This window comes from Calypte anna, chromosome Z (genome assembly GCF_003957555.1).
Source record: "Calypte anna isolate BGI_N300 chromosome Z, bCalAnn1_v1.p, whole genome shotgun sequence".
NCBI lineage: Eukaryota > Metazoa > Chordata > Aves > Apodiformes > Trochilidae > Calypte > Calypte anna.
The window spans coordinates 9389013-9413089 of record NC_044274.1 but is presented as its reverse complement, the minus strand read 5'-3'; the positions used below and the strand labels follow the sequence as shown (position 1 = coordinate 9413089).

General features: G+C 48.1%; 1 protein-coding gene across 1 annotated transcript in view; it reads left to right on the top strand.

Moving 5' to 3' along the window:
- Positions 1 to 17049, top strand: part of NOL6 (nucleolar protein 6) — a 51692-nt gene extending 34643 nt beyond the window's left edge. The window contains exons 2-9 of the mRNA XM_030466845.1: positions 151 to 314; positions 720 to 872; positions 1996 to 2093; positions 3449 to 3573; positions 3682 to 3771; positions 6145 to 6342; positions 15120 to 15221; positions 16473 to 17049. Coding sequence (XP_030322705.1) covers positions 151 to 314; positions 720 to 872; positions 1996 to 2093; positions 3449 to 3573; positions 3682 to 3771; positions 6145 to 6342; positions 15120 to 15221; positions 16473 to 16622 — 1080 coding nt within the window. The 3' untranslated portion in view covers positions 16623 to 17049. The remainder of the gene's footprint in view (positions 1 to 150; positions 315 to 719; positions 873 to 1995; positions 2094 to 3448; positions 3574 to 3681; positions 3772 to 6144; positions 6343 to 15119; positions 15222 to 16472) is intronic.
- The last annotated feature ends 7028 nt before the right edge of the window (positions 17050 to 24077 follow it).

Here is a 24077-nt window from a genome sequence, read left to right as displayed (position 1 = left end):
GACAAAAACCAGGATTTGGGTGGAAGGAAGGAAACATAGTTAGAGTGTGCTGATGCCAGGTGCTGCTGTTGTGTCCCTGAGGTGCAGTGTAGCACACCAGCCTGCTTATGTTACCACTGAGCCTGACTTTACCTTCTGCTCCCACATCAGGATGGTTATGTCTTCCGTCTCCAAGTGGCCTACCACAGAGAGCCCCTGATCTTGAAGGAAGTGGTCACCCCAGAAGGGATGCTGAAGTACCAGGATACAGAGGAGTCTCGGCAGCTGGAGATGGAGATACTGCATCTGCCCTATCTAACCAGCTCCCTCCATGGGTAGGTGAGGCAGGGGATGTGGCTGGAAGCCAGCGTGGGAGTGCTCTTGGATGGTGGATGATGATGATGGGGAGAGGAGCTCACTGTGGAAGTGGCCCTTCAGCCCACCTTGTGGGGGGCACTGTGGAAGGATGAAGTGACAACTGTGAATGAGGGTGGCCCTGTTGTCACATCTGAGGTCACTGAGGCAAGGACCAAAGAGCAGCATGCTGAGAGAGGAGCATGTGTTCAGCATCTCCCCTTCATTCCCTCTAAATTTCAACACCCACAGGCAGTGCCTTGCGCTCATGATGCTGCACTCTAGTTCCTGGCAGATTTTTGCCTCTCTCCTCTTCTGAATGCCAAAAGGGCATTTTGGGTCCTGGAAAGTGTGGGTTGAGCAGTGTCTTGTCTTCCTCCTCACAGGCTTCAGCAGCAGCACCCTGCCTTTGGCAGCACTTGCCGGCTGGCCAAGCGCTGGGTCAGTGCCCAGCTCCTGAGTGACAACATCACTGAGGAGTGTGTGGATCTCCTTGTGGCCTTTCTCTTCATCCACCCAGCCCCCTTCATGCCACCCAGGTGAGGATGAGAGCGGGCATTCAATGCTTTTTCCTGGGATAGAGAAGGGATGGGATACTGTTGCATCAGGAGGTGCTTGGGAAGGGTGGACAGTAGTGAGCATGAGGACCCTGTGCTGCCAAAATGCTGTCCTAAGCTCTGTTTCCATCTGCTTGCCACAGAAGATGGAGATGGTTAGTGCTGCTTTCCTTGTCCATATGCTCTAGAGCAAGGTGGCAAGCAGGTTAAGATAAGAGATAACATATCTGGGCCTTTGGGTACTGGTGGCACAACCTCTGGGTGCCCTGAGCCTTCTTGAGGGCTGCTGGGGCCCCTTCTGGTGGTCATGGCTGGAAGAAGCAGTGGCAAGGGCTGCATGGTGATTACCAGCTTGCTGGGGCTCCTGAGTTCCTTGGGTAGGATGTCACAGTGGTGTTGGCAGCTTCACCCTCCCTTCCTCCTGGAGATGACTCCTAAGGGAGGGCAAGAGGTATGCTTCTGAAAGCAGAACTGAGCAGTGTGCTGGTTAATAACCCCATGGGGCCAGTTGCTTGCTGGCCTCTGGCAGGTGGGCAGGATGCAGTCCAGGGGGATTGAAATAAAGTTAAAGGGAGTATTCTTGCACCATGTGGAGCCAAAATGTTACTCTGGTAACTTTTGGTGTCTGGTTTCTTTCCCCAAAGTACCAGGACTAACAGCCTGATGCCCAGAATGTTTTCCTGTCTCCTAAAATACCCTCCTAGCAGGAGCCTCATTTTCCCAGCTGTCTGGCTTTACACATGCATTGTGTCATAGGGGAAAAGGAAAAGTGGGATCTTGACTGTTATTTGAAGCTGCACTGGAGATAGAAGGAGTCCTCTCCACCTCCCTCTTGCTCCAACCCCCAGGATCCAGGTGGAGGGAGGGGCTGGTGGGAGATGGGTTGAATGGGAGCAATATTTCACTTTTCTGATGATGTCTTTTACTTAGAGAGTGAGGAACAAGGAGGAAAGTCCCCAGGGTTTCAGAGAAGGGCTTCATATTTGTTCTGGACTTACCCTGTCCCACCATGGACATCCACTCTGGCATTACTAAGTCACTCCTTAGCTCCCCTTGCTGCCAGGGGAGGAAATGCCAGTGTTGAATGGTTTTCTGTTTCCTACAGCTCTCCCCAGGTGGGCTTCCTGCGCTTCCTCGACCTGCTGGCAACCTTTGACTGGAAGAACAACCCTCTGATTGTCAACCTGAATGCTGGCCTCACAGGTGGGCAGGCAGCACACAGGACAGCTCCACCTTGATGGTCTTGAGCCCTCCTTGGTCAGCTCCTGTCTCCAGGAGCTCCATATATGGTGGCATCACAGATTCTCTTGGGGGCAAGGAGATTTTCCTCTTATTTACTCCCATCCTGCTGTGCTTCACTTGTCTTCAGAGTGGGTTTGGTTGTGGCACGGGTTTTTTTTTTTCCCTTGTCGGCCTTCGATGAGATGGATTGTAGTGATGATGCACTGCTGCTTCTGGTCTTGAAGAAATTGTGACAAGCCTGGGTGGTGGTGGATGTGGTTCTGTCCTTGAAGCCCTATGCTCCTTTGTAGCTGGTATTTTTGCTGAGGGCTTTGCCCTGCCTCTTGGAGGTCAGACTTTTGTTTTTGCCAGGAGAGCAGTCAAGCTCTTGAACAGGAAGCTTCAAAGTCTCCTTTGCCATGTCTACTTTGAGAGTTTCCCTGAGTCACTCAGATCATGGGGATTATCTGATAGTCCCTGACTTCAAAACCTGCATGGGAAAAGGGCTGCAGTCCACCCTAAGCTTTTGTTACCTCCTAAGCTGTGAGGATTTTCTTGTGAGGGCCTCCGATTCCCACAGATGTATGTTAGTGAACCCAAGCAGACCTATGGCCCTCCTTTACACCTTGTTTTGTCTGTTAATTACCTTTTGGATACTTGCTGTCTTTCCCCAGGAGCCAGAAGAGGCCATGGAATTGCCTTGGCTTTGGATGGTGTTGGTGGGGTTGGGGAGATAGCAACACACAGCTTTTAGAGCTGATTTACAAGAAAAGGTAAAGCTGGTTTGAAGTGGTATGGTCAGTGCTGGAGCAAGCAGCTGTTTCTGTGGCTTTCAGCACTCCTTCAACTTCTTTTTTGTGAGAGAGAACTGAGTTTTGGCAACTGATAGTTTTCTATCAGCCAGCTTTTTTAATTGAACAAAATGAGAAGTGTTTTTGGCCAAAGAGCTGGTTTTTGCCCCCCTCGCTTCAGAAATAAAAAAACCCCAAAAATAGAAAACTCTTTGGGTACAAGCTCTCTCATTAGCTTATAGTTTGAGTTCCCAGCCTGTGTCAGTCCCATCTTGAGCCATGTCTTGGCCCATTAGGGTGGGTTTACAGCAAAAGTCCCATCTAGCTCTGTGTCCTCTCTCCAAGACTTCTGCAGGTGAATTCTGCAGCAACTGTGAAAGCAGAGCAAGCCCATGCTGTTAGAGCTCTGATTCCATGTGGGATCAGAGGGTGGGAGTGAGTAAAAGCCCACAGTACTGCTCTCTTCTGGGTGACAGGACCTGGGTGAGGAGCCTGGGGGGCTGCAGGTGGGGCAGAGCATCTCACCTGTCTGTCTGCCTTCTCCAGACGCCGACTGCACAGAGATCAAGAACAAATTTATGGCTGCTCGCTCTCGCCTCCCTGTCATGTTCATTGCCACCCCCAAAGACCAGTGGAGCTCCATGTGGACCCAAGGGCGACCTTCAGCACAGGTGGGCCCTCTGTCCTTGAGCTATGGTTGCTGCTAGCTTGGCCCATATAGGATTCCTGCTACATCCAGGACTGCCAGGTTTCAGCCTCTTGCTTTTTTCCCTCCCCAGATCCTGCAGCGCCTTCTTGTGCTGGCCTCAGAGTCTCTACGAGCCCTGGAGGAGCAGCTCATGGACCCACTTAACAACCACGATGTGAAGGTAACCCCTTGGGTTTTCAGGCTCTTGTCCATGCATTCTGATCTTCAGTGATAGTCACTAGGATGAGCTGGGATCCTTGCTGTGCCTTTCTTGCTTCTCGAGGACCTAGTTGACTTGGATAGCAACTTCGGGTGAAATACCTTTGACTGGGGAGAATTTCTTTTGTATACTTTGGTGTTCCTGGGGGCACGAGCAAGCCTGCAGTGTTCCTGTGCAGAATCAGTTGCATGTCCATGGCTGTGAAACACCTGGTGCCTCTGGGAGACTCGGGGTAACTGTGCAGGTCAGGTTTGTGTGCACAAGTCTAACCAGCCCAGGGTGGTGGAGGTTTTTGTAGGATGCTACCAGGCACTTCAGGAAGTGATTTGAGCAGAGGAGCAAGGCCATATGTGGCTTAACTCCCTTCGTTTTCCTTTTTAAGCTAAAACATACATGACTCAAATGGATCTGGGAGGTGCAGACACAGTTACTTGTTCTGGGAAGGGAGGTGCACGTGTTCTGCAGGGGAGATTGTTGGCATGCAAAGTGGTGACTTAGGCAGTTGAAGCTGAGACTTCAGAAAGCTGAACAGTGGTTGGATATGACAGACTTGCATTAGAAAAAACCCCATGCATATAGCGGGGTTTTACACATCAAGGTTTTTTTACACATACAGTGTAAAAAGGATTTACAGACAGTGCTTTCGGTTTTGTGTTTTGCGCCGGAATTGTTACAGAGGTGAGATGTACTTGAGGCAGGATCTGTGTATGTTACTGGGATGTTGCAGGGTGAGATGCTGGACACTTGAGACCTGCCCAGTGTGCCACTGATGTGATGCAGACTGAAGACCAAAAGCCAAAATGTTACATCCTGATGCAGGGGTGGTTAAATCCTGAAACAAGCCATTGCCTGTTCATTGCAACCTCCCAACCCTTCAAATGAGCCTTCATGGTTGTCTTTCCCCCCTCCCCTCGGTGATAGCAGTAGGATCTTTTCTCATCTCCAGGGTGTCCCTCTAGACCCTACCAGCATGCTTTCAGGTCTGCAATGTTCCTTAGGGGTAAACACAGGATTCTGTTTACAGGGATGCTAATCTGTTTGTAAGCAAAGTGTGGGGAATAAGAGGGAAAAGCCTTTCTACTGCAACTTGGAGTTGCTTCCTTTTCCCATATATCTAAGAGGCTGCTCCAAGGTTTTTTTTATGCTTTTAGGATGTGCTTGCTCTCATGTGAATGCAGATATGGTTTTGTGAGGCTCATTTTTTTGCTCCCAGAGGGGTAAAGTAAACCATGGACTTGGTCAGCTGGATGGGAAAGGGATTCTTTGTGAACAGACCTGGGACTTAGGGATGTTCTTCATGTGTGTTCTCCCCAGCCTGGCTATAAACCCACTCTGAGAACTGAGTTTTCTGCCAGCAACAAGTTGGATTGTATCCCAAGCTTGTGTTCTTGCCCTGTGTAATTTATTCCACAAAACCATACACAAAGTTTTAAGTTTTTTTTCATTTTAATACAGCTGCATATACAGTACCAGATCTTGCCTGACCAAATATTTGTGTGCCTGGGATTGCTCCCCTCCATTAATGAGACTTCCTTTCACCCTCTTCTCTGCTTGATGGAAGATGTTGCTGCCCTCTGGGACAGCTCCTGTTGGACATGCAAGACCATCCAGTTATTACACCATTCGTTGTGTCCTCTGAATGTTGTTCTGCTACTGTTAGCATCTTGACTCCCTTTTCCATTCTGAGACTCAGACACATGTGGTGGTTATCTCCAGGGAGATATCTCCCATTAAGGGTGGGAGAGGACCATGTTGGCCCCTGGAATGCTTATCTCCAGGGAGCATCACCAGCTCCTGGGAACAGAGGTCAGAATTTTCTGCTGTCCTGGGTACCTAAAGAACAGAGTATAGACCTTCTAGCTAGCTGACTGAGGTGGCTACAGAGCATCTCCCTTCTGTAAGGGTTGTGTTTGCTGTACAGCTGGGATATAGTAATCAAGTGTCCTTCCTGGTTGCACTCTGATGGTCCAGAGAACATTTAGCTCATCCACCAGGAGCTGGCCATGGGGAAACCACCTTGATCTCAAAAAAGCCCTTATTACAGCATTTGCATGGCATGTAGGGGAGTGAGAGACACATCCTGCTGATGTGGGCAGAGCCCATGCTGGATCAGCAATGTGTATTAGCCCACAGAGGATGAGGTGGCTCCCCCACAGCTGGGTTTTTGCTGTGGATGTATTGGCAAACTTCTGACATGAAGCTCACATAAATTTTAGCTTTAGTTAACTGCTTTTTAAGAAGGGAATAAAATGCAAGCAAAGACCTGGGAAACTTTTTATCTGTCCTGCTTTCCTGTGTCCTGTATTGATTAGCACTGGGCTTTTATCCCTGCAGATGGTGTTCCGCCCTCCTTTGGACTTCTATGATGTCCTAATCCACCTGAATCCAAACCATATTCCTCGGCATCTGGAGAGCGTGGACCGTCCACTGAAGTCTTTTTCCCGGGGTGTGGTGAAGAACAGCACTGCAGAGAAGATTCTTTTTCCTGTGGTGGATTATGACCCTGTACAGTGCTACCTCCAAGAGCTGAGGGTAAGCAAGGCGCCTTGTCAAGGCACAGGAGGTTACCTCCCTAAGGAGGACCTGTCTTCTGTCCTTTGAGTCATGAGTTTCCTGCTACTGTACGACCTTGTTGGTGACATCTTCGTATATTTTGCATGTAATGGTTACTCCTTGTGTGCATTTTAAATTGCTCCTTCAGCAGAAAAACTGGAAGTGGTCCATGGAAGTGGTAATGCTGCTGATGTGAGAGTGACCTCAAATACCTGAGTTTTTGCTGAAGAATATTTCAGTGTAAGCATACCTTAAAGCCATTTATCTCTCATCACTTAGTTGACTTTTCGTGGCTTCTTGCACCAACTGGGGTGTATAAGGGGTAGCAGCCAAACATTTATTGTGGTAGATGTACAGGAATCCATGGCATGGTACTAATAGGACTCTTGATGGTTGCATGAGGCATAGAGACTGAACATTGGTCACTAGGAGGTTTCTCTGTAGCTGGTGATGTGCATAGTGGCAGAGGAAGTTTGCAATGTGGGTGTATGAAGAACAACAGTGTCCAAAATCATCAGCCCAATGCTTTTCCACTGTGGCCATGCCAGAGCCTCAGCAAGCTGGGGAGATGCGGAGGGTGCTGCATGGCAGCAGTGATCCATGGTGTATCTGGGCAGCCATGACTTTGCAGACATGCAGCCTCAGCCTCTTTGACTCTTCTCAGCTTTGTGTGCACTATCTGGATTACTCTTGATGTGCTGAGTGGGCTGTGCTGCCTTTCTTCAAAACCTGGCTTGACTTTCAAATGCCATCATCCTTCACCCACAGGCTTGCTGTGAGCAGTGTCAGAACTGCTGTATTGTGGGCTGGCTGCTCACAGCCCAGGCCTGCTAACTGCTGACTATCTCCAGGGATGGAGATTTCCCACCTCCTTGTCACAGTGTTTGGCCACTATTGTGAAAATATGTTCTCTCATGTCTGAGGTTTCCCTTGCTGCCATGTGTGTTGGCTCCTCAGGTCACTGCAGCAGCTGGGCTGTGCTGGTGGCAGCTTGATGGAAGGCAGAGCTGGAGCTGGGAGGACTTAAGCTGTGCTTTGGCAGCTCCTGGCTGGCCCTGCCATCTCCTGGGCAGTGTGGCACATCAGAGGGTTTTTCTTTTGCACTTTTCCCAAGCAATGCACTGGGGGAGGCTTGTGCATCTTCCTGTGTGCTTGTCTTGCCTCAAGATTTGGTATCAACTTCTCTCCAATATTGTGTTGGGGATAGAGGTATGCCTGCAAAAGAAAAATAATTTTTGTGTAGCATCTCTTCCTAGCCTGCCTCCTGTAGGGTGTGGAGCCCCCAACTTTGCTAATGCCACACAGCCACCAAACTTTTCTTCTGCCACTGCCAGGCTTGATGGTGGCAGCTGCAAGGAGGGACAGCAGAAAGGAACAGATCTTGCCTCCAAGTCCATAGATGGGATTGCCAAGGTGCCTAAATTAAAACTCTAGTTCAGGCTGGAAGATTCTGGACCCTTTAAATTCAAGTTTCCCTTTTACCTTAGCTCAGATAGCTTTAGGTGGTGGCGAAAAAAACCTTGCAAGAGTTTTTTTAGGCTTCCTCAACTCTAGGCCCAGCCCTGTTAGCCTCCCAAGATGCCTGCCAGCTGCATTTTGGGCTCCTCTCTACCCTGATTGTAGGAATCTGCAGTGGTTTCACTAGTGCTCTTGGGTCTAGGAAGGTGTGAGCTTGATCCTTCTGTCACCCACAGCAAGTTGGAACAGTCTAGGGCAGAGGCAAGGAAGTGAGAGGCAGGGCTGCATGCAAGACTTCTTAAAATTGACAGAGACCTCAAAATTGTCCCATGGTTTTCCTGCAAGTTGCTGGGAAAGTCATGGAGGAGAAAAGAGGAAGGAAAGGTGCTCAGTGGCACCTTTCCTGCCTTTAAACAGGAAGGTGGTTTTGAAGCTGGAGGTCCTGTAGGACAGTTTGCAGAAAGTGTTTGAGGGGTTTCTTGGGCCTATGTTATGCAAGAAGCAGGGGCAGAAGCACCCTATACAAAACTTTAATGACAGCAGGAAGCACAGTGATTAGGAATCTTTCATGGTTTCACTCTTTCCTGGTATCTGGATCTGAGGAGGAACATCAAGACCATCCCCTCTCTTCTGTTCCATGTATGATTAGGATTTGACCTGCTACCATGAAACTTCAGTAGGGAGGCATAGGTATGGGCACGATCTGAAGATAAAAAAAATCCCTCTGTGTCTGCATGCCTGGAGCCAGAGCCTCCACGTCTCTGGAGGGGTTGGTGCTAATGGAGACCTGGCAGGAGGCTGATTTGTTGGTCCAAGAGGAGCTGGACAAGGCAATGGGGAGGGCAGGCTCCCTGGGGAGGCTGGTAGCAGGCTTGTAGCAAATCACACTGGCTATTGAGCCACTTGATCAGGAAATTCATTGGGGTGTGTTGGAGTTCATAGGACTTTTTTCTGATGCTTCTGTTCAACTCGGTGTAAGCAAATGGCTCTAGAAGTGAAGGGCACAGAGGAGACTGGAAGCCGCTTTCATTATCCTTTAATGCCTTAATTGGTCCACCCAATAGTGACATCCAAACTATCTGAATTTTTGCTGTTTTCTCTAACACACAGTAGTAGACTCAGAATAGGTTTTGGTTGGGTTGCAAGTTACTGCTGGTCCTAAATCCAATCTACTGACATCCCTGTGAAGAAGCATGGGCATGAGCAAAGGTCACACTGCCTTGTTGGAAGCTGCATTTGCTTGGTCTCTCTTGTTCTTTGTTTGGCCCAAGGGTGTTTGGGAGGGAGCAGAGCAGGAACTGGTCACAAGTTTCTCCAAAGAGCAACCTTTGGGGTAGAGAGCCTGAAATTTGCCTTGGCAGCCCTGTTTGGTGAGCTTTTCCTCTGCTTAAAGGCTCTGAGGTAGGTATGGTTGTTCCCTTGCAGCCATTGTATTGGAGGTATCTTGCAGTACCAGTTCACTTGGCTCTCGTAGCTTCCAGATCAGTGGCAGAAAGACCTGAAGGCACTGATGAGTATCTCTTTCTGGGGAAACAGGTGTTTCTTCTTCTGGAAAAATCACAGAGGTGATGCTGCACATGCTCTTGGGTAACTCAGTTGTGTCCACCTGTGCTGGGTGGCCTCACAAGCTGACTTTTCACTGCAGTGTCACCTGCAAGCAGGTGATGCTGAACTCTCAGTTCAAACCACCCCATCAGAAGTAATCTGGCTTTGTATCTCAGTGTAACAGTGTTGTTGCTTACAGGCAAGACCTTTAGGTTGGCTTTGTGCTTTACCTGTCTTTGGTTGGTAGTCTCTTGAGCACCCTTGTGTTTCTCCTCCCCTGACTTTTGCTGCTCTAAGCTCCTCCTGGTCCTGCAGGCTGCTGAGCCCCAGGGGTGATCCAAACACAGCAAGGATTTGGTGCCAGAAAAGATTGTGGTGACAGCAGAGAATCCTTATGAGACATCTTGGTGTAAAGGCACAGGGATGCAGAAATGGGCTGGCTTTGACTCAGAGTAATTTGCTCTGCCTTAACAGCACAAACCTCAGAATTGAGCAACAGGCTGTAGCTGAGGCTGATTGTGCAGCCCTGGGTGAGTTTATAGGAATGAAGGGAGATTTCTGCCATGCAGTGATGGAGTGGAATTTTTTTTTCTTCTATGAGCAGAAAAGAAACATCTGCCCTTTTCTGGGTTTCTCAAGAAAAAAGATACAAATATCTTGGTGTACTGGTTGATTTGAGAAGGGGCAGGGAGTAGCATCATCCCTGGAGTGCTTTGCCCACTAACCAGGAGACTCACTTTTCTCCTGTCCCAACATGTTGGCTCCTGAGAGGTTGGTCCCTGTTTTTCTCAAATCCAAAGGCAAGGCAGGAGGGCTCTGGAGCCAAAGGATTGCTGTGTGCCTTCCCCAGGGAGCCTAATCAGAGGAAAAAATTAAAGGAGGGGAGGTGTTGAGTTCTGACTGCTTTAATTCTTTGTGCTCCAAGATGTGCTGTAGGAGCTGGTGTGATTGAGTTCCTCTGGTGCCTAGGAGGCTCTGGATAGAGAAGAAAGGCTGGTTGTGGCATTCAAATGGCAAATTCTCCCAATTCCAGGACAGATCTGATAGAAAAGGCCTGTTTTGGGAGTCTGTCCAGGTGAAGAAGGCTTTGCAGACAGACATTTTAATGGAAAGCAGGTGCCAGACGCCTTGCAGAGAGGGCTTCTTTGGAACCTAAGCCTCCCTGAGCACCTTGCTAAGCAAACCTTGGGTTTTACATGCTACATTAAATTCAAGTGAGCTGCCCTAAGCCCCATCATGACTGCTGGTCTGTGTCCTGGCTGCTTTTGAGCATCAGAACCCCCAGCCCATGGCTGCGGACACGGTGTGGAAAGGTGCAGATTCTGCTCCACGCTGGCTGAGCTGTTCTCTGTGCTTAGGACACAATCCAGAGGACTCAGGATTTGTGTATATGCTTGCCATGCCCATCTGCATGCATTCAGGAACTCACTAAGCCCAAAGGCTCTGGTTACCTCCCTGGGGTCCAGAGGTTTTCTCTCGTGGTAGGGAAAATCAGGTGAAACTGCCTGTGCCATGTCCATCTGTGTGTCTATAATGGCTGTTTAAAAGGCCTACCATTTCTTACCATTTCTTGCTGGGTGTTTGAGTCTCATTAGGTCACTGGACATGAAGTGCTCTCTTTCACCAAGATGTAACTGGCTAGACATGCCTGTGGAAGAGCTTGTGGCAGAGGAGGTGCCCAAATTGTACATGGGAAATCTTTCTTGTGTAGATGAACAGGAAAATGTTTCCTGCTTTACTGTAAACATCCTTCTCTCTATAACAGTGTTTTGCATTTCTTACACCTTCAGGCAAGATCTATCCTGACATCCCTTTCCTTTTTCCTCCCACAGTGTAGGAATGTGAGTCTTGCTGTTTTCTATTAGGAAGGAATTAATGATACCAGAAGTTCTTGGTCTCATAGAATATATAAACTGTGGTTATGGGATGTAGCTGGATCTGGTAAAATCTCTTCAGGTCAGACTGTTCCCTTCCTGTTTTCACTGACAGGGCTGACTTCTCCTAAGCTGATCCCTGACAGGCAGGTGAACTAAAAAGATCTACGGGCTCTCATAGTATGGAGGAAACCTGATCTGGATACTGGAATGACAGAGGTAGCAGGAAATTCCCTTCTTCTGTGGCTTCAGAGCAGCTCTTGACGCTGGGCAAAGTACCCAGGACTGGGGGGCTACATATATGGGCACAGATGCACTTACTGAGGCATCAGCCCCTTGTGCTCCTTAGGTGACCTGACAGGTTACTTCTTCATGCATTTCTTCAGTGTTCATGATGCCTTCCCAGAATTCTGCCTTGGATTTATCCCTTAGAAAGTGACTGAAGACTTCAGTGTCAGATGGTCTGTTGGCTTTTTCCCTTGCCATTCTGCCTTGCTGCTGCCCCAAACACCCGTGCAGCGAGGATGCACATGTGGCTCTGATGAGGCACTTTGGGGTGGAAGAGTTTGGATGGTTTGAATTATCTTTTACCTGCTGAATCCCAAATGTAACACCCACATTTCTATTCTCTTTTAAAACCTCTCTGACACAGCAATAACCCCATCCTGGTTTTCTTGACAGTGCTCCTTGCTCTTTATGGGTGTGGAGGAAGGCTCTGCCTGTGTCATGTAAACTTGTGAGCATTGGGGCAGGTCGCAGTAGAATGACAAGAACCTTAAAATGTTAACCACTAATCTGTCATTTGTGTTGAATAAGTAGCTATAATACAGGTTTATGGTTGTAGATCCCTTGCTGAAAGAACCTAAAATGTTCTAATCACTGAGCAAACGCTGACTGATGTGTTTGCCACTTGAACTGCCTTGCACTGAGGAGAGCTCCTCAGCCCATTTTGGGTGCAGAGACCTCCCTAAATGGCTTCTCTTCTTCCAGGAGTTGTGATGCAATGAGCTCTATATCAGGGTAAGAGGAGAGAAAAAAAAGGGGTGGCTAAATGGTTAGGTGAGAAAAAAACACCCCTAAACAGCAGTGTAGTTGCTTAACTAGCAATGAGCTGTTACCTCATTGCAAAATTCCCATTTCAGCCTGAGCTCCTTAATCCAATAATCCCATTTTAGAATAGGGTATTGTTTTGCTCACCACCTTTCTCTGTCCTTTCATTCCTACAACTTAGATGGCTCCTTACAGACCTTGAGCTAATCTTCTTCCATTGTCCCCTCTCCCTAGATGATGAGGCTCCTCTGAATTGCAGCCCCAAGCTTGCAGGTCCCCTGTGCCTCTTGTGAGATAGGAACCAGCTGCTGGTTTTGCTGGTAGAAGGGATCCTTCTGAGCAGGGAGAAATTTTCCTGAGGCTTTGAAGTTGATTTGCAACCAAAGATAGAGCAGCTTGAGGAAGGGAATAGGGGTTCAAATGTACTCCCTGCTTTTCTCCCCTTTTCTCTTAAACTTTCCCTTGAGGAAGGTGTTTGCAGGCTCAGGCAAGCCCAGTGGCTGTAGCATGGTGCGTGGGGTGTGGGAAGGGAGATGAACTCTGTTTGCTTTTACTCCCCAAGCCTCTTTACAAACAGAAGTGAGGTGACTAATAGACCAGACCCTTTTAATTTTGCAGTTTCCCAAGACCTGAATGTGCATCTCCACAGCTCAGTGGAGCTGTCCCAAAGCACTATCAGTGAGGACACCACTGGGAGCAGTGTAAGTGCAGAAGCTTCCCCCTTGATGAGATTTTGTCCTGGATGCCATCTTCTTGACATCTACCCTCTGCTCACCTGCCTGGAGAGGAGGTGCTGGGTATCAGGCCAAACACTGACTTTGCAGGGAAATGAGCTGATCCTGGGAGGGCTCCTTTCCTGCAAGTGCTCCTGGCTCCTGCCCAGCCAGGCATGCCTGTAAAAAACACACCTTCTTCTCGGAGAGCATCATGTGGAACTCAACCTCGCCCTGCAGAGCAGTGGGGCTTTTTCAGGTTCCCACATGCTCTGCTCTGCTTTGGTTCAGAAAGCTCCACGCTGGCGGTCAGCGTGCCCTGAGCTTACTTGTCCTTCATTTAGCTTTTCCTCCCTCTTGCTGTTTGCCTTTCATATGAGAAATGCCAGGGCAGGTTGCATCTTTCTCAATATATTTTTAGACAGTGGCTTTTCCAGTTAGTTTGGCAAGATAATGCCTTGACCAGCCTTAGCCCTGTGAAGATCCCTGGAAGTGGGATGAGCTGGTAGCTCTCAGGATCATCTCAGCTTGATGGCCTAATTGTGTTTGCCCTCTGTTTGTGGTACTTTGAGTCCAAACTCATAAATCTGGCTCTGAGGTTTCCAGACAACACTGCCTCCTCCCTACTTATCAAATCTTGGGTCTTTGAAGGCTACTCCACCCTTTAGGATCACTGATTTTACTAACCCAATGCACTTCTTATTCCTCCAACAGAAATCTTGGTGTGTCCACACACAACCCCTTCCAAGATTGCCTTCAGTGTTGATTTTTTTTTTTTCTTTCATGTGCACCCTCGTAAAAACCTTATGATGCAACGATGCCAGCAGAGAATTCTCATTGTAAGAGCATGGCTGGGGTGTAGCAGGGGGATCTGAGGTGTTGGAGGAAAAGGATGACAAGGGGTATGTGTTTATTGCATTAGCTTGCCCCAAAGCAGATGAGGCCATGTTCAGAATCTTGTACTGTACTGGTGCTGTGCTCTGCCTGGTAAACATGTGCTGTTGCCTGATGCTAATCTCCACCAAGATGAGTAAGTGTTGGGGAGCAGCTTCTTGGCTGTCTTGGGTCAGCTGTATTCAGCATGCATATCTCCAGGTACCAGTGTGTTGGGTGCTGAGGTGTAGGGCCAGACCTTTGGGTTTGAGAATTTGCTTGCACATAGCGTTGCTTACTTCTGCTGCAGTGCTCATCCCCTGCCTCCTCACAGTGCTGGGAATCCAGCTGGTGTGGGTGTGGGGGAAACCAGACTGTGGACATCAGAGATCTCATTATGCAAGATCTCTTTGACCTTTCCTGCCCAATGCTACCAAAGAAGCTACTGAAGCACAGAGGCAAGGAGAGCAAATTCTTGCAGTGTCTCCATTGAATGAATGATTCCATCTCTTTGTACCTCACAGGACTTTCTGCTACTTAAAATTTCTGCTGTTCTGTTTCTTTCTGGGACACTCGAGTGCTGACAGCATACCTGAGGTTTGTCCTGGGGGAAGAAGGAGTTTTGATGCCTTTATGGCACAGATTGCAGAGCAGATTTAACAAATACTGGCCCTCCACTGAAAGATCCTGGACTGGTGTGGGTCTTTGCTGATGTCTAGTCAAATGTATTGTGTCAGGTTTGCTGGGCAGGGCCTGACTCTTGCCATCTGGTAACATTGAGAAGTCTTGGACATGACTGTTGGGCACTGGGATGGGGCTGCTTGGTAGATCCAGGTACAGCTGATGGGGACCATATTGAAGAACACTCAGTGGCTTGTCACCTAAGGGGTCCAATGTCACAAAGCTGGGTGCTGGTTTCTGGGTGTTCTGTCTGGCCTGTTGGAGGTGATGAATCATGTTTTTGCTCTCTGGAACAGCAAGAGATAGTGATGAGGTCTGCCTGAAAAACTTGGACTCTGCATGGTCTTCATCTAGGCTGGGAAAGAAGAAGCAGCAGGAAGCACTGAAGTCGTGTCTCTGGGCTATCAGTTACTTTCCTTATTTTGGGAATCCGCAGGAAGAATTGCAGCTTGGGTCCTGACTGGTGTGGAGCTGCTGTGTGTCAGTGTGTAAGGAGACTGAATCCATGGATGGGCACTGGCTTTGGGGAAGTCTAGCACAACCTCTCTTTTTTCTTCACTAGGATGCCTTCAGTGATCTTGCCTTGTTCTTCTATGACAAGCATGGGGGGGAAGTGATTGCTGTTTTATGGAAACCTTTGAGCTTTCAGCCTCAGCCTTTTAAGGTGAGTTTTTGACTCTACTTCATGTTATTCAAGCTTTCTATTGACTCAGGCTCATGTTACCTTTATGCCCAGAAAGCTTGGGGGCTTTTTTTCTGCATTGTAACAGTTTTTTCCTAACTTCTAAAGGGCCTCTGGGCGTGAAAGAAATGGGGGTCCTATTTCAGTCACTTCTTAGGAAGGGTGAAACCAAGACAAGGGCTGTGGCCACAGTACCCCATGTCTTCAGTATGGCTAGTAAGGGAACATGTGTTCTTGCACAATCAGCATGGTCATGGGTCAGAACAGCTCTCTGTTCCAGGTACTCTGGTCCCCTCCTGGGACGTGGGTGATGCCTCGTTTGCTACAAACGTGGTGTGTGCAGCAGGTTGTCCCATTCTTAAGGCTTTGGTCATCTTGCTGAGAAATATTCATCCTGCAGGAAGCTGGATTGGCAAGCCTGAATTCATGCTGCCTGAGTCCTGTCAATGTACAGAGATGTTTTCCAGCCATACTGTGTGGGTTGGCAAGCTCTAGAGGCTGGTTAAGCTAGGTGTGAGGCACGCTGGAGTGATTCACGCTGCTTTCTATGAAGCAGAGACGCAAAGAAACCAGTGACTCAGAGCTCAGGAGTTGGCAGCCCAGGGACTGCTGTCAGTCTCTGGGTGATTTATCTCCCCTCTCTTCATGGCCAGAGGGCATTGGCCATTCAGCCTAGCTGCAGTTGTGAAACTCAGTTATTCGTGGTGGTGAAATGCGAGGAGGGGATCCTTGCATCTGAGGTGAGTGCGGCTTGATGAGCATTTTTATTACCCTGGTGGAGCCAAGGATCTCTTCCCACTTGAGGTTTTGATGCCCAGGAACAGAGCAGAGCAGAAACCAGGCAGCTCTTACCTGGAGTCATGGTGTGGTCCCTTTTGCACACCCTGTCTACCCTGCTTACACTGGCTCTGCCAGGCACTTGTGCCCTCTCTTCTCATTGCTGCGATGCCCCTGGCTGCTGCTTCTCTTCCTCTCTTGGAGTCTTTGGACTGTGGCTCCAGCATGAACACTAAACAAGACTGGAAAGGCTACTCTTGCAGTGTATTTGCTTTAATAATGAGCAATGATGGTGTTTAGAAATGAAGCTTATAACATGGGGTGTAGTGTTGTGGCAGGGGTTGGATGTGAAAAGCAGGAGAGCAATTCAGTTCTCCTGTTTGGGGCTTGCAAAGGTTGTGAAAAATGTCCAAGCTGGTGCTCCCCTTTGAGCAATGTTTTGTGTGTGTTTTGCAGGTCTCCAGCATGAAAGGAAGGATGGTGACAACTCTGAACAACGAGTTGATCTGCATACCCAACGTGGAGGCAATTCTTGAGGACTTTGAGATTCTGGGAGAAGGCCTGGTCAAAAGTGTGGAAGCTCGTACGGAGAAATGGACTATCTGAGGCCAGAGAGGTGTTAAGAGGGGCCTGTCCTGAAGCTGAGTTTGTCCACTCTGGCAGCATTCCTTTTTATAAACCAGTCACCTGAAAGCTTTTTAAGCCCCAGAACTGTGTTTTACTCTATTTATCTTTGTCTTGTTCAGAAAAGCAGGGGGCTGTGTACTGTTTTCAAGAATACAAATACTTTTTATTTTTAAGAAAATATAAAGATGGGATAGTGCTTTTAAAGCATTCCCGATCACTTTGTAGGAAGCAAAGCTGTGTTGTCATGAAAATGTCAAGGCCTGAAAATGTTGGCTGAGGTGTGAATTGGGAGGGCTGTTTCCTAGTTAAATGGAGTTCTTTGCAGCTGTTGTTATTCGAGTGGTTGACAAAACCAAAGAAATACGAGCCATTAAAAATGACCAGTTTATTCCTTTTTTCAGTCCTGGTGGGACACATCTGACGTGCTGTTTCTGGTGCTGGGGTGCTGGCTTTGCTGGTAAAAGAGAGGCATGGATACACTGGAACAGGTCCAGTGAAGAGCAGTGAAAATCAAGGGGTTGAAGCCTCTGTCATATGAGGAGAGGCTGCAAGAACTGGGATTGTTCAACCTGGAGAAGTCTCAGGGAGATCTTGCTGATGTGCATATGTACCTGGTGGGGGAGTAGAGAAGACACTTCTCAGTGGTGCCCAATGATGGGACAAGAGCCATAAACTGAAATGTAGGAAATTCTGCTGAAATAATTTTAATGAGTGTGATTGAACACTGGCACAACTTGCCCAGAGGAGTGGCGGAGTCTCCATCCTTGGAGATATTCAAAACCCAATTAGACATGGTCCTGGGCAGCCTACTGTGAGCATGGGCATTGGCTGGATGATCTCTAGAAGTTCCTTCCAACCTCAGCTGTTATGTAATATTTCTTTTGTCTGAAGTGATCAAGGGTCTCCTAATGGGAAAAGAGAGACAAGTAAGAAGGAGTAAATGTACTAATCCAGTTCCCTTTTCTGATGGAGGCAGCACATGTGTTCCAAAGGCAAGGCATGGGTCAGTCACATACAGAGGAAATATAGTGGAATTGATGACAGCAGATACTGCAGAAACCAAAAATAGATCAAACCTGGAATGGCACCTGGATGTTCAGGCAGTTTGATAAATACAGACAGTTGCTGTTTGGTAAGGAGCATTTTGGATGGGATATATCTGTTACATCTCTTGCTTCAAGAGTTACTGGCCATTTCAGCTGCTAGAAGTGAGTCCAAGGATTTATGGAGGAGATTCATGACTTTGTTTTCAAGTGGTTTCTCTGAAGCATTTGAAAGCATTGTGTGGCAGAGATGGGGCACTGGGATGATACTGCCCACCTTGTGCCCAGTGACCCAGTGTTTGGAGGCACAGTGTATCCTGTGGACAGCATCCCTGGTTTTGGGCTGTGAGTCTATATGCTGTATATAATATATAATCACAAGAATATATGATCACAAGTATGTAATCTGTAAACAAGTATATAAGATGTATAATTTATATATATATATATAATTTGTATATATTATATATATACATATATGTATAATTTATATATATATGTTATAAACAAGTATACAATATGTATATAATCACAAGAAACTTCTCACTTTTCTAGGCTGTAGGCTGTCAGGAAAATCCTCTGCCCATTCCTTGCTTTCACAGTATACACAGCATGTTAGGGGTTGGATAGGACCTTGAAAGATCATTGACTCCACCCCCCCGCCAGAGCAGGATCACACAGTTAGGTCACACAGGAATGCATCCAAGTGGATTTTCAGTGTCACCTCCAGTTCACTGGGCAGACTTTTCCAGTGTTTTGTCACTCTCACAGTGAAAAAGCTTTTCCTTATGTTTTCATGGAACCACTTATGCTCTGCTTTTCACCTGATGTTGTCCACCGTTGGACATCACTGAGAAGAGCCCAGCTCCATCCTCCTGACACTTGCCCTTTACATATTTATAAACATTAATGAGGTTACCCCTCAGTCTCCTCCAATCTGGAGAGACCCAACACTCTCAGCCTTTCCTCATAAGGGAGATGTTCCACTCCCTTCATCATTTCTGTGGCTCTGTGCTGGACTCTTTCAAGCAGTTCCCTGTCCTTGAACTGAGGGGCCCAGAACTGGACACAGTATTCCAGATGCAGCCTCACCAGGGCAGAGTAGAGGGAGAGAAGTGCCTCTTGACTTACTAACCACACCTGACCCTAACCATACTCTTTCTAATATACCCCAGGATGCTATTGGCCTTGGCCAAAAAGGCACATTCCTTTCCCCTGTGCTGTTCTCTAGCAGGTCACTTCCCAACCTATACTTGTACTTGGGATTGTTCTTTCCCAGATGCAAGACTCTACAGTTGCCCTTGATAAATTTCATTAAATTTCTCCCTGCCCAGCTCTCCAGCCTGTCTAAGTCTCACTGAATGGCAGCACAGCCTTCCGGGATGTCAGCCACACCTCCCAGTTTTGTGTCATCAGCAAACTTGCTGACAGTGCACTCTGTTCCCTCATCCAGGTTGCTGATGAATGTATTGAATGATACTGGTTCCTGAGGGTCTCCACTAGATACATGCCTCCAACCAGCCTCTGTCCCATTGAGCACAACTCTGTGATTTCTTTCACCCAGTTCACAATCCACCTCACTACTCAATCATCCAGTTGTGATTATTTCCTTTGTTTAGCTGTGAGGATGCTGTGGGAGATGGTACAAAATGCTTTCCTGAAATCAAGATAAACCACATACACTGCACTACCAAAATCTTTCCACAGGGTTATGCCCTCCCAAAAGGCCATCAGGTTGGTTAAACAGGGCTTCCTCTTGGTAAAACCATGCTGATTGCTCCTAATGACCCTCTTATCCTTGATAAGCTTTGTGACAGCGCTGAGGGTAAGTTCTCTTCAGTTGTCCTTGGACTCTCTTGTTAGGCTTAATTCCAAGGAGCTTTTCCCACCTGCATCCTCTGACAACAGTCTTACCTCCTTAGCAACCAGCCCCTCTTTCTGTGAACTTCAGACTTCTTCCGCTTGAGTTTGCCCAGCAGTTCCCTCTAAAACCTCATGGGTCTCCTGGTTACATTTCTTGATTTCTTACCCATAGGGATGCTCTGATCTTGAGCTTGGAAAGAGTAGTGCTTGCATGTTAACCAGCTCTCTTTGGCCCCTTTACCTTCTAGCACCCTGTCTCATGGAACTTCTAGCAATTGCTTGAAAAGGCCAAAGTTGGCCCTGCTGAAGTCCAGGGTTGTGATCCTGCTTGGTATTCTGTTTCTACCACACAAGGTCCTGAATGCCACCATCTCATGGTTGCTGCATCCAAGGCTGCCCCCAAGCTTCACTGCTTCAACCACACCTCCTGAGCTGAAGATCCAGCAGTGCTCCTCTCCTGCAGCCTTTTGAGGAGTACCTGAGCTGAAAACATCAAAAGTGCATAGTGAGCAAAACAGGTACCAAACAACACTTCCTATTGCTACTGTGACCCCTGCAGCCTAAGAAGCTGCTGACAGGTCCATTAGCAAGTGAGATGCAGGCAGTAGTTTCATCAGGTTTCAGAAGCACTTAATTAGGGATTAATTTATAAGCTTCTTTTTGTTCCGATTTATTATCCTCTTGATGTTGGAGTAGCCCGGTCTGCCTTTAGCGATGGCTGTAATTTTCCTTGGTTCCTGCTTTTTGTGCCTATCTGCCTTTGCCCCTAACATGCAGCATGACACTGGGATCCTGTAAATTTGCCAACACAGCTGTTGGACAGCATTTGAGTTGCCACACCTGTTGCTTGTGCTAGAGCTCTGCCTGTTCTCTCCCCACCCTGTCCTGCCCTTGCTTTTTCTCCTGCTGCATGTTGCAGATGTGAATGGCTGGGACACTCTTTGCTGCTCTCCCTAGGGCAGAGGAGTTTGCCAAAGCCCGTGTTAGCTTGTAAGGAAGCAGAGCTCCTCCAGCCCCACTCCTGCACCAGGTGGAGTGAGAGGTCCTGCTCCCCCTTTCCCAGGACTGTTGCAGGTTGCAGCCCCTCACTGCCTTATTCTCTGCCTGGGAATATTTATGGAGAGATGGTCTCTGCTTTTGCAGATAAGCAGTGATAGAGTCCTGCATTGTCCTCCCCATCTCAGCTCCCATGGTGCAGTATCTTTTGAGGTTTGTGAAGGATATAAACCTCTGCTTTTATCCTCTTATGCTGTCAGGTATCATATTGCTGCTTCTTTTCCCTTTTGTCTTTAGCAAGATGTAAAACTATGCGCAGCTTCAGCCTGCTGTGTATTGTCTCTCTCTGCTCCTCTGTCCCTGGGTAAAATACCGAAGAGCAGCACACAGCAAAGGACCAGGAAGTGTCCAGGGTAGCATTCTGCAAAAATAACCATGCTGATAATAACTGAACTCACCTGTGACCAAACCCTTGTACAAGAACCAACCTGCTGGTGTTTCACAAGGTAATGCTACTGTGCTCAGCAGCCAGATGTGAGCCCAGGTCGGCCCTGTGCTGCAGATGTAAAGGTCTCCTTTGGTGACAGACACTGGTATCTCAGCAAAGGCATTGAAATAAATGATCCTGAGACTCACAGAACTGACCACTGCTAACCCTGCGTAAGTCACTCTGAGGGGAACATCTGTACCAGCAAAAATTACTCAATTAACACTCTATCCCAGCTGTGCTCACAATGCTTCTCCTCATGTTGCCAAAATTGTGATTAATCCACAGGCTCCTGCCTCAGTGTCCCAAATCCCCCAAGATCCAAATGTTTAAAGGCACTTTTGAGACATTCTGTAGCCCTTATTTGCCTGATCAAACATTGCAAATGTTCTGAGTCATGTTTTATCATCTCCTAAAGTCAGACCCCTGTGGCCAATGTGGGTGGAAAAAAACCACCTTGAAATTTAGCTGTAAAGCATGGGGAAAACTACGAAGCTCCTAGAAACTGGATTTTGGAATTCTGTGACTCCTTGAGTAACAGTGGTATCTGAAGCAAAGTGTTTCTGCCTTCTGAGCAGAGTCCCTGTGCCTCTAAGGAGTTCAGAAAAGCAGAGTCCGAAGGAAAAGGTCATCTCCAGCTCATAGAAGAGGACAAGTGAGGTCTCTCTTGCAAACTGCTGCCTGATTTACTGCTCTTGTTTGGTGCACTGTGACTAATTTCTTTTGTGGAAGCTGGGGTAGGGCCCGGGTTATTCAGAACACACTTGTTTGACAGTGCATGCAGGGTTTCCACTTCCAGAGCCGCGAGTGGGCACTCGCTTGCTTGCAGATGTTTGCTTAGCTGAGGTCTGTTCTGTAAACAAGAGCTGCATAAACACAGAGCTGCCCTGGAGACCGCATGCCTTGGAATGTTAAAAGAGGCAGGCTGAGGTGAAGGAAGGTGGAAGCCTCAGAGCTGGGGTGATAGTGATGGGTTTTGATGTGTTGTCACTGCCGCCACATCGATTTTGCAAAGCTGCTTTTGAAGCTTTTTACACTGAGGCTCCCACACCTGGGGAGTGAGCCCACATGGGGAGGTGTTTCCAAGTGCAAGGCTGGGCTGCAGCAGGAAGATGGAGTCAGGCAACACAGTGCTCAGTGGCATCTGCTTTCTAGCAGACCTTCCCTAAAGCTGGCGTGTCCTCCTCAGCCATCCTTTTGGCAGCTTTCTCCTAAAAGTTTCAGCTCATGTTTTGTCTGGATGCTTTCTGAAAAAGCAGTTGTTGGGAGGAAGCTGATGCTGTCTCAGAAGAAGGGGTGATGGATGGAGCCTTTCTTCTTCCACCAGAGGCCTGATTGCCAAGCACCCTTATTTGTTTTGAGCTGTAATCTCAAAATCTGTGAAAGAAAGCTGGGGAAATAAGTTGATGAAACACAGCAGGGATGACAGATAACCAGAGTCATTTGAGTGCTGAGGGCTTTTTCCTGCCTGCTGAGTGGTTCAGCCCTTGCTCATTGAGATCTATTTGGGGGTCTCTGTGGCTGTCTGACTTTAGGCTGATTCTCTGAAGGCAAGAAACACGTGTTCTGGAAATAAAGGCACTTCTAGGGAGCATTTTGCTCAGTAACCCACTGGTCATTCTTGGAAACCCTTAGGCTCAATCTCCATGGCTGGCTCTGGAAGGAGAGTTGCCTGTTTGCAAAGCAGTTGCCTGTTTTTTGGCACAGTCAAAGAGTATTTCCCTCTAGTTTTCTGTACCCACAGTGGCTGTGTGCTACTTGGCTGGAGGCTTGCTTGATTGCCAGGGTTTCTATTACCAGGAAAACACTCTGGACCTGATGTGATTTTTCCTGGCTAAGGCAGCAGTTCTCTAGAAGTGCCATCAATGAAGCAGCTCTTGGGCATCAGCTTTTGATTTGCAGTCTCCTCTGGAAAGCAGAGTGATGCTGCTCAAGGGGTAAGGGTAGAACACAGGAGGGGAAAATGAAAAGGTCAGGGTGGTGAATTGTAAAAATGTGAGACATGTAGTCTAGAAAAGGGCTGGGGAAGAGATGCTGGTCACTGGCACCCCAGGACTCTGCTGGGGGTGGAGGAGAGACTGCATGTTGCCCAAACAGTATGAGCCTTGGCTTCTGCAAAGCAGCAGCCTCCAGTACCATGAAGTCTTTCCACCAAGCCCAGGTGCTAAAGGCTTAGCTGCCATGAGGAGAAAACTAAGGACTGATCATGAGCATAGTGGGGAGGAGCTTCATGGCTGGTGATGCCATGGTGTGCTCCTGCAGAGGAACCAGCTGGGGTTGCATCAAGGATCTCCCCATCTCCCTTCTTTGCTGCTGTGTGTTCAGCAAACTTGCTGCTTCTTCCCACCAAAGAGATAGAGAGCAGGGGTCTGCTCCTCAGGCATTACTTTACTGTCACTGATGGAGGTGCCAAGGTGCTTGCTTGTGGCTTGTGCTGATGGCTCCTGTGCTGCCAAAGGTACCAGAGAGGCCTTTCGTGCTCAAGTTTCTTCTGGATGTGCCTGAAAACACTGATGGAGGTACCAGCTAAGGGCACGCAGGAGTCTGGGATGGTGCTGATTTCTTAGCTGGAATCTCTCCCTTTTAGTTAAACCACCTGTTGTTATTGTGCATATTAAAATATCGAAGATTTTAAAGCCTGGGAGGACAACCACAGCAGTGGCTTCACTGAGCTGCAGGTTTGTAGCTGGGTGGCTACAAACAGATGGCATCCATGCCTAAACAGATGGTATCCATGCTTGGATGTGCTGAATGCTGACCTGCCTTGTGCTCATGCAAGGCAAGGCCATGGCCATGGGCTGGAGAAGCTGCCATGGGGTAACCATGTCCTTCTGCCTGCTTGGAGACCTCAGTGGTGTCACAGGGTGAGGGATGAGGGTGTTGTGTTGCTGGTGGGCAGCCAGCTCTGTCTGGCCGTCAGACCCCATCCTGGAGCCAGGACACTCCTCACCGAAGGCAGAGCAGAGGGAGGGGGTAGGTGGTGGTGTTGGGATGGGCAGAGGGTGGGATCCAGGGTATCCCCCTCAGGTGAAGGGTGTCCTGCAG